Source organism: Carettochelys insculpta, chromosome 9, assembly GCF_033958435.1.
Source record: "Carettochelys insculpta isolate YL-2023 chromosome 9, ASM3395843v1, whole genome shotgun sequence".
NCBI classification, from domain to species: Eukaryota; Metazoa; Chordata; order Testudines; family Carettochelyidae; genus Carettochelys; species Carettochelys insculpta.
In genome coordinates this window covers 63,300,542-63,316,285 of record NC_134145.1, presented here as the reverse complement: position 1 = coordinate 63,316,285, position 15,744 = coordinate 63,300,542, and the positions used below count along the sequence as shown (strand labels likewise).

General features: G+C 41.6%; 1 protein-coding gene across 8 annotated transcripts in view; it reads right to left on the bottom strand.

The window, feature by feature from the left end:
* PRRC2C (proline rich coiled-coil 2C) overlaps window positions 1-15,744 on the bottom strand; it is a 102,812-nt gene that overhangs the window by 14,568 nt on the left and 72,500 nt on the right. For 4 of the 8 annotated variants that reach the window (XM_075002583.1, XM_075002588.1, XM_075002584.1 and 1 more), the window contains 7 exons: window positions 11,963-12,173; window positions 10,743-10,946; window positions 7,866-7,978; window positions 6,674-6,810; window positions 4,020-4,254; window positions 3,261-3,383; window positions 305-523 (listed from right to left, as the gene is read on the bottom strand). In XM_075002583.1, coding sequence (XP_074858684.1) covers window positions 305-523; window positions 3,261-3,383; window positions 4,020-4,254; window positions 6,674-6,810; window positions 7,866-7,978; window positions 10,743-10,946; window positions 11,963-12,173 — 1,242 coding nt within the window. The remainder of the gene's footprint in view (window positions 1-304; window positions 524-3,260; window positions 3,384-4,019; window positions 4,255-6,673; window positions 6,811-7,865; window positions 7,979-10,742; window positions 10,947-11,962; window positions 12,174-15,744) is intronic. The other 4 variants (XM_075002590.1, XM_075002585.1, XM_075002591.1 and 1 more) reach the window with 2 other exon arrangements.

Here is a 15,744-nt window from a genome sequence, read left to right as displayed (position 1 = left end):
TGTGGACGCAGTCTTTGGAAAGAAGTTTTTTCCGTAGCCCTAGAGTACAGAGCACTGGACTTGTGAGGTTTCTGCAATATTGCTGGTAGGTAAACCGCCTGATGCAGAAGAAACTCTGAAGCTGCTTTAGGAAGGAGCTGGGAATGCATAGGTATCTTTGTAGAAAACTGTGAAAGGAAGGTCTGCCATTAAGGACCCAATCTCCTTGCCTGTGGGTGGAGGCAACAACTAGAAAGGCTGTTTTCATACAGAAAATCAATATGGAACCAGTTGTTATGAGTTAAAAGCTTAAACCTGTAATTACCTTCCCAGTAGCAGCAATCATGCTGTGCTGAGTTCCTGCAGGGATCAATCCTCTGAAAGGCTGGCTTACTTGTGCAGGCCTACTCAGATTCTGAGCCTGAGCCTGTGGTGGGGCATGCTGCAGTGGAGGTTGTAAGGACTGCGGCAGAGCAATTAGGGGCTGTCCTGTGGATCCAAAGTTGGGCAATGAAAGCTGTGACCCTGGCAAAGGTACTGTCACCTGGAGACAATACGGAAATATCAGTAACACAGGTACAAGCTGAATTACTTAACTATATCAAACTAAACTATATAGCTAAATTATAGTTCAGCTAGTCAACATATATATCACTGAGACGAATGCAGGAAAATACATCTCTTAATTTGTTATGTAGAAATTTTATAATTAGTCATTCTTAACACATTCAGATACCTGAAATTCAGAAACAGTTAAAATGCAAATTAAATTACAACAGCACTTCACAGTAACAAAGTAAACTAAAGTCAATTGATCATTACAGCATAGTTACATAAATGACAATTTTCCGTCAATCAAACGATCAAGCTGGCTGCTCAGTATCAAAGTTAGACTTTACTTGCCAAAGAGCTCACAGAAATCCTGAGTTTTAAGGTTAAAAACAGAAAAGCGGTGGACTGTCTTATCCAACCACTTATAAACACCTCTTTTTATCAACAGCAGTCATGGCAACCAAATGTGAAAACTAACTGTTGGATGGAAATGATCAGGATCTGAAAATAATAGATTGTTAATCACTGTTAGTTTTACACATCTACTAATCTATTTGTATGCTGCACAATCATGAACACCTCCCTAACCATGCACAGAAAAAATGTTGAGGGTCTCTAAGAGACAACTATATTCACTACAGTACAGTGAGGCAAGTTTAAATCAAGATTAACTGTAAACCAGCATGATATTGGTTATAAGTAGCTATTTGCCCAAATCTCTTAAATTAGTCAAAATACTGTAATTTTGCCCTCCAAAGTCATTCACTTGGCAGAGATATTTAACTTTTAGGATCCAACTCACTCTACTCCGATGATGGATTCTGTACTCTATTTCAATAAGGTTTAATGTATAACTCAGTTTTTTTGAGGTCTCCCTCATTTACAGTTATTTGACAGACTTATCATAAAAATAGCCAGTTGTTTACATATGTTACAAGTAAGCTTTAGAAACAGTGTACAAATCCTAAACCTTAAGTTGTCAAAATGTGAACCACTACATCGGGGTGAGGCCAGGGGGGAGTGGAGCAGACACCAATTCACAGAAGGAAAAAAGCTGGGGTGGGACCAGAAATGAGGGGTTCAGAGTGTGGGAGGGAGAAAGGAAGGGCTCCAGATGGTTTGGTGTGCACAAAAGGGTTCTGGTCTGGGGCCAAGAGGTCTGCAGCGCAGGAGTGGGCTTGGGAGGTTGGGGTCAGGATGCAGGGTCTGGAAGAGAATCCCAGGCTGGGGCAGGGAATTTGGGCTGAGGGTGTGGGTTTTGTGGAGGGGTTCTAGCCTGGGGTAGAGGGGTTATGATGGAGGATCTGGGAAGGAACTGGCTGCAAGAGGGGGTTCCAGCCTGGGGCAGGAGGTTCGGGTTCCAGCCAGGCAGCAGTCACCTGAGGTGGCTTCCAGTTGGCAGGACAGCAGGTCGAGACAGGCTCCCTGCCTCAACACTGCTTCCAAAAGCTGCTGCCATGTCTGGACCACCGGCAGAGGGGCCTGATGGCTCTGCATGATTCATGCTCTGCTCCCTTAGCTCTCATTGGCCATAGTTCCCAGATAATGGGAGCTGTTGAATCAGCACTGATGCTAGTGGGGGCTGCACCCAGAGCTCCCCCGATCTTCTCTGTGCCTAGAGAACACAGGGACATACTGGGACTTCTGGCTCAGTGTGGAGATACGCTGAAAGCTGCACGAAATTATGGAGTGGTTCGCCACCCCGTGCTATATGATACTTGATTTGCAAACATGCCACAGTGCTCAGGCAAGACAAACACCAAAACTTTTTTCTCTAATATAACAATCTTAAATTCACTGGAAATACTCTGGCGCCACTTAAGCCTTCAAAAATGATGGGAAGTACTACAGCTGACAGGATGAGATCACATATGCACAGTGTGACAGGCAACTGCTTGCAAACGCAATCAACCCTGCATACGTGGGGTGTATGCATTAGTTTCCGTTTTCTAGGTTTCATATATCAGAGTGATAGCTGAATTAGTCTATCTTCAAAATCAACAAGAAGTCCTGTGGCACCCTATAGACTAAGATATTCTGGAGCATCAGATTTCGTGGGCAAAGACCCGCTTCGGCAGATGCATGAGTGTAGGTTCCAGAGGAGGGTCTAAATTTATAGGTTTCATATGTTTCTGCAAATCAGCAATAAGTCATACAAACAGGCTATTTTTCTACTTTCAAAATGCTGAAGTGACGTAGCTCTCTGTGAAACAGCTATTACCCTGACTTGTTCTTATGAAAGATAGGAAATGCTTGTACCAATTAAATGTTATGAGGGATGTTGTGTCTTCTGTCACTTGAAAGAATGGTGCAAGCAATGGTCTCTAATCTTTTCCACCGATAAGCACATTTTTCTCCTCCATGTGCAGGATATTTTTTAATATGTACTGAGGCACATATGAATGTGCACCATCAAAAGAAACAAACACAGCTGTGGGTGCTCTGCTAATCAGCTTGGGGGGCATCTGAATTTCTACCAAGTGGCTGCACAATAAACTGCACCCACATTTTATAGGGAACACCAATTGTGGGAAAACTTTTGCCATGCAGACACAAGTCATTAATTTGCACTTGTATGCCGTTTAACTTTCTTGTACTTGTGGGTCACTATGCTGTAAATTCTCAGCTCTAGGACCATGATCTTACTGTCTTCATTACCCTACTCTGAAGTGTAACATGCCTAAAAAACCACACTATCTATGAAAAGAAATGCAATTTAGGAAATTTACCATGCCATAGTTTACCTGCTGAAGAGCACTGGGAGACTGAGCTGTGTTATAGAAATTGCTCTGACCAGGTTGTTGAACCTGTCCAGAATACAGACTTGAAGCCTGGGTAAGAGTAGCTCTGGCCTAGAAATGAAAGATGCAATAGGTGACTATTAAATTATTAACAATAACCAGAAGTTCTAAAAGAGCATAGCAATTTATTTTGGATTTAAAATCAGTTCAGTACCAGATCTCCCACAATCTAAGAAGTTTGAAAATTAGAGAAAGTTAATCTGAGGTGAAGCCTCTGTTTCAAATAATCCAAATGCAGGAGAACACTTTTATTGAAAAGCCAAGCCATTGCTTGTAAATTTCAGAAGTATCTTCACACTACACAGCTTGTCTTGAGTGAAATGAAATGTTGGGGCAAAAGGGATTGATTGGTAAAGAGGGTGCAAACGACCCATTAAGATTGCCTGTTATTTTGCATCAGTGCTACCTAGGTATTACAGAGATGGAATATCAGAGTACAGATGAAACCTAATATTACAAAGATCTTGGGATTTCATGCATTTCAGTTTAAACACAAATTTTAGTTAAAAAGATATGAATATCTGGCATCTCCCCTTCTCAAGATGGTTAGAGACAGTTCTGGATAATACAGAGTTCAACACATTGTTTTATAGTATTAATATCAGAAAATTACTCCCATGGTCTTTACATACCAGCATTGTGTGCTCCAATAAAAGATACAGACCTCAATTTGAAAAAAATTCGTACCTGGAGAAGATGAGTATCAATGATCTGAGAGCCTCCTAGCCCTGAAGCTTGACCAAGCTGATGTTCGTACAAGATGGGAATAGGCTGAGTGTTAGAAGTCTGTTGAAATGCAAGGCTTGATTGTGCCTTGGCCAGTTCCTGGTGCTGCACTGTTGGGAAGTTGTGTAAAGCTGTGCCAGATAGAACCACTGGTGATGGCTGAGACAGACCACTTTGCATAAAAGCTTGCTGTGATCTACAAAAAAAATTTGGTTGTGTATTAGGCATTCATTTGCATTTCGGACACAACACATGCAGAACCACCTTTAAAAATGAGACAAAAAATATATTCTTTTCAGAACAGAATTAGACCTTTATCAGCCTTAAAATCTGAAGCCTAGATATTCAAAATTGCTGTGCACACAACAGATCCCACGGCAGATAACGAACTGCTGGGAGCTAGTCCCAAATGTACAGGAAAGTAACTAAACTCTGCACCTGAAAAAGGTATTTTATGAGCAATTTTAAATTCTGTCATATTTAAGTAAATTATTATATTTTAAACTATATGGAAGAAAAAGTTTAAATTAATTGCATTGCCACATGAGAAATCTGTCTCCATCCAGTCCTCACTCTTTGTCCACAATCAGGCAGAGGGAAGTAATACAGTTTAAACAAGCATCACCTAGGCCTGAAAAAGCATGGCATTTTCTTGACGATGGATGATGCAAAGTATTTCGATTCTTTGATACCACAATTTTTACTGCCTAGTCATTGAGTATCAACAGGTATTTGTAAGAACTGATGTTTGGTATTGTCTGAGACATTGACAGTTGGGAAAAGGATCCTTTGTATTTCATTTGGCATTTGATTTCCTTGCACATTCTCTCCATACTGCTCATTGTCAGGTTTTCCACAGAAACACAGCAAAGCACCACCTAAAAGCCTCACTCAGCCAGCAGCCAAAGACTAGAAGCTCTTTTCTTCGTCCATCTGGAAAAATCTGTCTTAGCTGTAAGAAACAAAGTCTCACTATTATGAATTTAGGATCTGCAAAACAGGAGTTCCACTCCTGCGCATGTTGGTTCATCAGCTGTGGATGAAAAGATTTGTGGACACTAAATGTTAGTGTAATCTTTTGAATATACTCTATTGTGTTTATTCCCAATAGCTGCTGTCTCAGGTTGATCACAACTGCATTTGAGGTGCTTCTGATTTACCGTGTACAGTATGGTCTCTATACCTGCAAACCTAAGGTTCCCCAGGGCTCTGGGCAGGAACGCTAACAACTGCTGCTTTTCCCATGGCTCTGGGGCGGGGAGCATCAGTGGCTGCTACTTCCAGGGGCCCCGGGCAGGAGCACCAGCAGCTGCCGCTTACCCAGAGCCCCAGGCAGGGAGAGCCAGCAGCTGCCATATTTGCAAAATTCAACATTTGTGAGGGTTCTCAACACGGAGCCCTTGCGGATGTTGAGACCCTTCTGTATGTGAAAGCTCTTTCAACTTGCATGGAGATTTTCAATGTTTTGCTTGACACAGAATTAGTGATATTCTGAATGTGATTTTTGGTGGAGTGGTGGAAGTGTGAGCAAAATCAAATATACAGTAACTCCTTACTTAGCATTGTAGCTATGGTTCCAAAAAAAATGAAGTAGCATCACTGGACTGAGCCCCCCAAAAGTTAATACATAGATATTAACGTAGCCTCACACTCTACAAAGCAGCATGGACTGAGGCAGGAGGGAGGAAACACAGCAGACTTACAAAAGGCAGTGGCTGCAAACACTTCGCTGCAGAAACTGAACATGAACCTACACTACTCTGCCTGAACACACCACTACCTTCTCCAGAAAGTGCACACTCAGCTGCACAGGTGTTGACTTTCCAAAGGCATGTCAGAGGGTGCATGCGAGCGACAGACAGATGTGCATTGCCCCTTTAAATGCACGGACCCCATGTCAAGTACACGGCCCTTTGAAGTGGATCAGCAGCTTCTTTAACTTCATGTTTCCTCCATAATCCTGAATGTGGGAGCTCAATGAGGGCGGGGGGGCCGGGCACACATCCTGACATCAGTACTCCCCACCCACTACAAGCAAGCAGGAGGCTCCCAGGAGCAGCATGACAGTGGGGAGAGGGCCACCCGAACTGCTACCTGGCAGCTGCCCAGTTGCATACCTCACAAGGAACTTGGTGCGGAAGGAAGCCTTGCTGGCCCATCCTGATTCCAAGTCCCCCAAGAAGGTGGGCTGATTTCCCAGAAAATCCGGCAAACAGTGGACAAAGCAGGAGACCAAATTACATTCTAAGGGCATATCACATGCCTTTAAATGGAGTAGGTGGTCTAACAGATAAGCAATGTAACAATGAAACCTGTGAAAATATTAAGTGAGGAGTTACTGTATAATGAACACTGGCTGGTAAGTTAACTAGGGAGAAACCACAGTATTACGAACACATAGCAGGTTTTATTTTTTTAGGTTACCCACTGATCTCTAAATTTTATAGCTCATTTTAAAATCAAACCACTATTAATGCATCTCACTCTTCTGTAACGTGCAAGCTAACAAGGCTATTAGGCTTTAATAATGGTCTGAAAAGTGGAAGTGGTGAAAGAAATACCTCAACGGACTCATCTCATTTATTGCCTTTCCTTACTAAAGCAAAACCATTTACCTATAGGGTTGTAAGGAGGAGTTGAACAGTTCCTGAGCCTGGGAAACAGCAGGTGCTGCTCCTAAACTCAGTTGCGCTTGATGTTGTCCTTGAAGAGGTGCATAGATGGGGATGGGAATCTGCTGAACAGAAGCAGGCTGCAACAAAAATAAATCATGAAATATCCAATTGTGGTAATAATCACATAAAAATCCTAGTAGCTGAAAACTGCCTAGTCAAAAACCTTACAGGAAAATGCCCTGTATCTAATGCATAATGGAATTTATGAAGGAATTAAGAAAGCCTAAAAAGTCGTTGCACACACAAAAGCTACACAATGAACACATGGCAACTTTCTAAACTGAATACTGAGGAGTGGACTGATTTGGAATTTGCCTGCTTTCATTCCAAAGAAGTAGAAAGATGTCACAGTTCACTTCCCTATGAAGCAGTGAACACAGCTATTTAATTCTCATTTAAAATTTTATGATGAAAATTTTACAGACATTTGATTCTGACAATCAACAATAAAACAGAGAACCCCTAACCCAACAAGTGTGCTCAAGAAATTCAGAACTACCACAGATGTGCAGTTGCAGTGAATGAGACAAGTCAGACTGCATGACACTGATAACTGGACAAATTATCTATACTGCCTTTATTAAATGTAGGCCACTCAGCCGTTCCTTTTCCCAAGTAAAAACAATGATATGTCCTGTGGCCCCTTACAGACTAACCAATATATTGGAGCACAAGCTTTCGTGGGCAAAGACCCATTTTGTCAGATGCAAGTGGGCCTTTGCCCACAAAAGCTTATGCTCCAATATGTTAGTCCATGAGGTGCCAGAGGACTTCTTGTTGTTTTTGTGGATACAGACTAACACAGCTACCCCCAATACTATTCCCAAGTGTTACCTTAAAAACAAATTTTGGCAAACATTTTACACTATTGACTACGTGCTTCAATCCTAATACTTGATCTTTGTTATTCAACGTCTGAGCTACTGTAGTCAGATAGTCCACATAACTTGAGCACTTTTTTTTTTTTTTTTTTTTTTTAATAAATAAACCAGTATCATAAGCAGCAGTGCTGACAGCTACTGAGGGCTCAGGACGAAGTGGGAAGGGACCTGGCTCTGTGCCCCGGAACGGACATAGGCAGTCACTCCTAGTACTCTACAATAAAGGTTTAGTAAGATGAATCTCCAAATACCTGCGAAAGTCCTGGTTGAAAACCTTGCTGTTGAGCCAGGGAAGGTGGAGCCAGACGTGCATGCTGAGTGCTGAATAAGTGGCTTGTGTCCATGTAGAAAGTTGGGATCTGAGCTGCAGAACCGCAGGAAAATATGAAAATTAGTGTCTGAATGGAAAACATTTTTCTCCTGGGCAGACTTACACATACAAAACTTTTTCTCTGGCTGCAGTTCCAATGTTATTTCACATATGTACAAACACACAAGTCAGATTAACTATTTGCCTGTTAACCTTGGCAGGGAGGGTGGAGATTAGAGGCGAGAAGAAATTTTCAATGAGTGAACAGGAGAGCTGTGTGAGAGTTCTCGCAATGAAGGAGCAGCAACTGCATAATCCTTGGCATGGAGTTTGTTGCGTGCTTGCCTGCTTGAAATTTATAGCATGGCCTGGTTGGAATCGGTGTGTCTAGCAGCCTGTTAGGCAAGGCTCAGACACACTGACAAGGGGACACAGTAAACTCAGGGAAAACAGGGATTTAAAAAGCCAGCTGGTAAGAGACTAGAGGAACCAGTGAACAAGAGCAGCAAATGAGAGTTTTACAAGGGAATTTAGAGAAGGAACATGAAAGCCAGACACACCTTATAAATAATCACTAAACTTTGGTCAAATGTGCCCATTTCCCCCACCAGTTAAACACCAAAAAATAAAACACAGAAAACCCCACCATGCCAGAGAGTAAAGAACACAGGCAGAGGTCCAGCAGCTGAGTGGACTTTCCAGTACATTGCCAGAATGCAGTAGGAGGGCAGTTGGTGCTGTCATGCATTTGGTGTAAGCTTGTCCTGGCTTCTCAGCATAAGCTCTTGAGACCAGAATGGCAAAAGCAAAGGAGATGAGGGAGAGAAATGTATGTAATTGAGACTTTCTGGCCCTGTCCCCAGTTTGACAGTTCCTGGGCTGTTGAGGAGGAGGAAAGTCTCAGGGAAGGAGAACAAAGAACTATAGCAGAGAGAAATGGTCCCATAGTTAACTTTGCTTAAGAGGTAGGACACAAAGGGTCGTTTTCACAGTGGAAAGAGTTAAACAGTAGGGGTTCCCCTAAGAACCTGTCCTGGGACCTATGTTGTTCAACATATTCAAAAAATGAGCTGGGAAAAGAGATAAAACAGTGAGGTGGTAAAATCTGCAGAATATACAAAATTACCTAATGTAGCTCAGCCCAAAGCTAACTCTGCAGGGTTAAAGGGATCTCAAAACAACAAGGAAATGGCAAAGGAGATTCTAATGTTGAAAAATGCAAAGTAAAAGCACTCTAGGAAAAAAAACACCTATACATAAAAAAAAGATGGGGTCTAACTTGGCTGTTACTTCTCAAATTTCTGTTGAGTCATCACAGATACCTCAGAAAAATATCTGTTCAATATACAGTCAAAAAAGTTCACAGAAGGTTACGAACCATCAGGAAAGGAATATATATATAAAGACAGAAAATAATGCCGCTGTAGAAATTCATTCTACTCCACATCTTTAATACTGCACACAATTCTGCCACGCTATATAGGAACGGGAAAAAGTATAGCTAACAGCAACAAAAAATCACTAGGGAACTGGAACCACTTCTATAGAAGGAAAGGGACAGTTTAACTTTAAGACAACAATGTACGGGGAAGAGGGGGCATGACGGGGGTCTATAAAATCATGAATGGTGTGGAGAAAGTAAATAAGGAAGTGTTTTTACTTCTTAATACACTGCATGTGAACCCAATGAAACACGCAGCAAGTTTAAAACAAAAGAAAGTAGGTTTTCCCCAACACACAGTTAACCTGTGGAACTCATTGCCAAGGGATAATTTGAAGGACAAAGACACAACTGGTTTGGAAAAAAGAATCAAAATTAGTTCTTGGAGGAAAATTTCATAAATGCCCATTAACCAAGATGGTCAGGGATGCAATCTCATGTTCTGGCATGACACATAACCCATGCGTTCCAGAAGCTAGATACCAGGGGATCTCTTGATAAACTATGTTCCGTTCATTCTTCTGAAGCATCTGACACTGGCTGCTGTTGGAAGACAGAAGACTTTACTAAATGGGCCACTGATCTGAACCACTATGGCCAATCTTACGTGCAAATAGAAGAAAGACCCCACCTGCTTTTTCACATTTATGAGCTGTGAATATGCATACTGAATCCCATGACATTAATTGTACGGTAAATTCTAGGGAGATCTTTGTATGTCCTATTTTATTCAACTAAGCATTACATGGAGACCATGTTAAATTTTGCAATCTGAAGGAAAAGCCCAAGTTGTTTCTTTATAGTTAGAGAAAGGTATCACTGAAACAAGAGACACTGCTGTAATAGTGTAATAAAATCAGATTAAAACTGGAGATGACAGTTCAAATAAATATAGATTTGAAATTAAAAATACAAAGCCGATTACAGCAAAAGGGATAATATAAAGATCCAGTACAAATGTTTTATTTAGTAGACATTCTTTTGAAGTATGTCGCTCAAAGTAACAGCACTCAGCACCACCAACCACCCACCACGGGCTCAGCACCTGTTGGTGTCTGATGTCTCTCTCACTATTTCCTTCCATGTAACAGCATTCCATACCTGTACTGGGAAGGGTCTGACCACAGCACATGCACAAGGCAATGCTAGGGGGTAGGTATGTAACCTGCCCTCTAGTCATTCCATTTCTGCAGCAGGGAGTAAAAATGGAATGCAGAATATGTAATAACTTCGACATGTATCATTAACTTCAGAGATAATTGCATCTGAGCTGTATGACGACTTATTTTAGAAGCCCTACCAACTTGTCTAACTGAAGCCCAAAGAAAACAAAGAACTAGTTGGCACTTTCCTTCTCAATCTCACAAACACTATTACCTGCTGCCGACTGAGACACATAGACCTGTGGGCTCTGCTGCTGCTGGGCAATAAGGGATGGCATGCAGCTTAGCTGGGAGAAATGACTGGCAGAAGCAAGGTTGTTTGTCTGCAACTGCTGTGGTTTCACTTTACAGATATTAGGAGGATCGGAGGTGGCTGCAGACTTTGTGCTCAGTGAAGAAGTAGTGTATGTTCCAGCTCCTGGATTGGGGAAAAGCAAAAAATGTATCACAAATGGTTCATTTAAAATGATCATTTGAAACTTATTTTTAGTAGGCCTGACAAAATGTTGGAAGCACTGACTACCATAGGCATGGGTGACTAGTAAGTTAAAAAGTGCTTATGCAGACACCTGTGTGCCTAGAGTTACCAGAACCTTAATATGGTACACGCAGAATTTCTTAAAACATGATTGTGCTTTCAGTTTGTTACCCAGAGAATGTCAGCTTCCCATAGTAAAAAAAAAAAAACCAAATTTTCTTCAGTATTATCAGCTAGGATTGGGGCACACATTCCCCTTAATGGTCAGATATGTGAAGATTTAATTGTATATAAAATTTTAAATTGTTCACCACAGTGCGCTATTGTGGGAGTCAAACACTTTCCCAATAATGTTTGTGCATAGCAGCAGTGAAACCCATGTTACCTGAAAGTCTTATGGGATACTCTTATGCAGTGCTTCTTTTTGTGACGTATATGCCATTACAGTATACCAGCATCTTTTTATAGAGCAGGCTGGCAGCCAGAGCCCTGCACAGCAGCACAGGGCCTGGAACTGGAGCCCCCAGTACCCCTCTGGCAGCCCCAGCCACAGGAACCCGGCAAGGTGGGGCCCGAGACACCATATCAGCACTCCTGCTTTTATTTTAAACAAAAAAAGCACAGCTTTTATACACGGTTGTGCAGTGCCTACAACAAGACACCACAGTCTCAGTTGGCACTACTGAGGTAATCCTGAAATAAACAAAAACTGGATGTCTTCTGACAAAAGCTACCTAATGGATATCTTCTAGATCCAACCTACTGAAAAAGAAGGCAAGAAAAACCTCTCCCCCCAGCTGGCTATACACTAAAATCTTTGGGGAAATATCAGATCTTCCAACAACAGAGGTTTGGTAGACTGTGGCTTGTGGCCAATTTTTACTTCCTTTAGTAAGAGTTACATTGTCTTACTCAGAGGCGAATAGAAACATGATATGCAATGTAAAGCCTTATACCTGATAACGAAGTTGTAGGTGTAACTGACGCTACAGGAATAGGAGGCATTGATGCACTCGAGAAAGAGCTGTAAGTGGCATTGCTTGGTCCACTGCTGCTGCTACTGTTTCCACTGTTACTTCCAGTTATGGGAGATGCTGCTGAGGTTATTGGTGAACCCTTCTCCCCCACACTCGGAGAATTCTCCCATGCTTTGCGAGCAGATTCCATCTATTTAGGGCAAAAAGAAAGGGTGCGTGGTTGTTATTTTAAAGACACTTAGAAGATTTTAGTGCTCCAGTTAGTCCTTCAGTTAACTACTCATTTTAGTTAAAAAGGAAGAACAGGTTAGCTGCGAGCCTCCTTGCTAAACCTTTGCTCATTATGATCACACAATGCTAAGTGGTCACACAACAAATCTGAAGTCCTAAATAGGAGCTTCTGAATAGCTTGAACTGTCTAACCAGCCATATTAACTGTAAGTATCCAAGATTAAATTTGCGCATGTTGACTTGTCCTTTTTTCCTTCCACGTGGGATGCTGGAGTAAGAGAAGTACATTTCATACATGCTTAAATTACCATAAATTATGTTCTAACATGAAAACGTTCACTTTAAAATTAAACTATTTTGATAAGTCATTGGTGTAAAAAGGTAAGAAAGTTTAAGATAAAAACATCAACCACAGCTGCATGAATTTTTATCTTCCGCATGAGCCATAATCATTTAAAGGATTACAGGCAGATCATTTCTGTCAAAAAAGCGTATCAGAACAATGGCCATTTTATTTTGTAATTTGTGAAAATGACCACCATGACGTAACTAGTAAGCTTGTTTGGCTACTTACTTTAAAACTTTAAAGAAAATTCTGTGTTGAAACTATGCCAAGTCTGTGTGTTTCATGCCCACTTGCTCATGTTAAAGTCAAAAATAAATACAGAAAAAGGTCAAACCACATTTTCCGCATCCATGGATCTATGTCATCTTACTTAGCAGCAAATACAGTCAGGGTCAAACAGGCTCTTAAAGACTTAAAAAAACATACGTATTTCTAAGCCATTCCACAAGCTCCTCTGAACAACCTAGTGGCTGACTGGAGCCTGCCCCCTCCCCAAAGTATTAACACCATTTTAACAGCAAACCTTCAAATTCCATGCCATAATTCCAGAGAGCGTACTTAGCGTATGCTCAACTGACAAACAGGACACTTATTATAAATCTGCAAAACAGACATGCCACAAACTTAAATCTTAATTATGGTTCATGGAGTTCTGCGATGACACAAATGGCCCCCACGTTTAATGTTGAGGTTTAGCCACTGGAGACTATGGAGTCTAGGCAGCAATTCTTCATCAGATTACAAACTCATGAGGGAAGGAACTATTTTCATTTTGTGCCTTTTTCAGAGCCAAGCACATTTCAGCACTAAATGAGGAAGCCGGATCAGAATGGCCTAGTCCATTGAATCAACACAGAGCACTATTTACTGGACAAAATAGTCACTGATGGCCACATTTCTGATTAAAAGGGAGCGTGACTGCAATTATGTCATTTTATGTACACTGGGTAAATTGGTCGGCATACTCCTAATTTAAATTACGTTATTTGTCTATATATCATGGGACAATGACGAAAAAACCAATGCAATTTGTATTTAATTTCGATTGTTGAAGAGTAAAAGGATATCAGCACAGGAGGAACCATTCTTCAACATTTCATAGAAAATTTGTGACTTTTTCCAGTTTTTAGAACAGACTCCTCCCATAAACGTTTTTAGAGCGAACCTCTTCCAATAAATATATCAGACATGGACCTATTTGTTCACAGACCTTCCACCTTCATGCCAAACATGTATTTCCCAAGCCTGTAGGGAAATTATAATCTTTATAGCATATCTAACTCATGGAAGCATTCACCTTGTGCAGCTGTGTCCAACAGGAATTCAAAGATCGCCACACTTGTGGTTGTCTTTCCATACTTGCCACATATTATTAAATCATCTAAATAAATGCCCACCTCCCCCAGAGCCAGGGACTCCTAGCCCCTTCCCGCTACCCCAGACAGCCCTTCACACACCTGAACTGAATATCTTCCCCTAGTGCCAGGCAACCCAAGCCCCCAACCCCCATTCTAATTCAATGCCAGCAACTCACCAGAGGCACATTTAAAGGCTAACAGAGGCACATGCAGCTTGAGAGCTGTGGGTTGTCCACCCCCATATTAGCCACAATGCAGTGTTCTACTTGCCATGCGGCAAATATATTGGACATCACAGATCTAGTGGTTTACATGGTGCTCTCTAAGTGAGATTAAGACCTTGCACCGTAAGTATGAATGAATGATGCTTTATTCCTTGACACCTCAGCTTTCAGTGCCTGGATCCAATATGGGTGAGACAGGGGGTCACCCATGTGCTATTTTGACCCTACAGTACATCATCTTCACAGGGAGAGAAGGGAGAAGAAGCCTGTCACAAACCTGCTAAGATCAGATACTTTTATAATCTTTGATTTCTTAGCAAGGATATATCACAATCATCTTTGTAAACACTGTTTTGGAAGTTCACAGGCAGGTAGCTTTCTGAACTGATTAGAAATTTCTGGCAACAACATGAACAAGCGTCTTCAACAGTCGTCTGACCAGAATATGTAAGTAAGATTTTGGCAGCTCCATCGATATTGAAAAGTCTCCTGGAATGATTCCATTGATAGCAGAAGCTGGAATGTCCATCCTGAAAACTTTGCCTTAACCTATTCAATGTCTGGAATCCAGATTTGCCAGACTCCTCCTGCCCTTTTCTCTAACTATTAAGAGCATGCAGCAGTCCTGAGCTCCTTCCTTCTTCAGATTCTGTCTCCCTAGCTATAGGATTAGGGCCCTTTCAGCATATTAAGATTATCATCTCTGAACAGGAAAAAGACAAAGAATGGATGTGAAAAACCCCACAATTCCAGAGAGCAGCCACGTACCAAAGGTTTCAAGTACATTTGAGAGACACAGGGAAGCAGTAGGAGCATCCAGAATGATTTTGCTTTTCATGGTATTGGGGGTCTTTGTGGCTCTCTTTCCTTCTTTCTGGGGAGAGGGTCCACAGCCCCAACATTCAAAAGTCAATAAAAGATTGCAGAAGAAACTTCCTTAAGAGAAAAATGTTTTCCTGTGAGCAAGGAGAGAAAAAAACAGAGGCAGATTCCTTGCCAATTAACCGGGTTAGCTACTTAGAACCTCTAGACAGGACCCTGGAATTTAGTATGATGGGCAGGGAAGTTTAAGAGGATTGTGGACTTCCCTTACCAGGGAGCCCTTGATTAGCTAAGGCCCGTCTAAAACCTAATATGTCTGACTTGTCTAAGCAAAGAGAAGTCTTAGCTGATTTGAGGAAAACAAAGATCTCAATGAGCCTTCAGCTTGGAGTATCTTTCCTTGACAGAGTGAGACCCAGAGAAAGGGGCAATTGTGGCAGAGTTCCCCTCCAGGATATTTCTTCCCAGAGGATCTCTTTACAGATGTAATAGCACGGTAGGGGATGGAGGAACGAGAAAGGAGACTGGAAGGTTATTCTCTTCCAGAAGAAGTACCTGGAAACTCTTGTTTCTCTAAGACAGGACTGTTGGAAGAGAATGCTTGCTGCTCTCCAAGCAGCATTCAAAAGCAAGGATTACATTCACGAGAATAGGAGACTAGCTGCAATGTTTTGTTTGGGTTACCAGAGACCTTGGCATTGAGGTGGTAGAGGCATGGTTGAGTCCTAAAGTACCATGAAATTGAGTGCTCTGCATTTGGTATTTGCAGGAAAGAGGCAA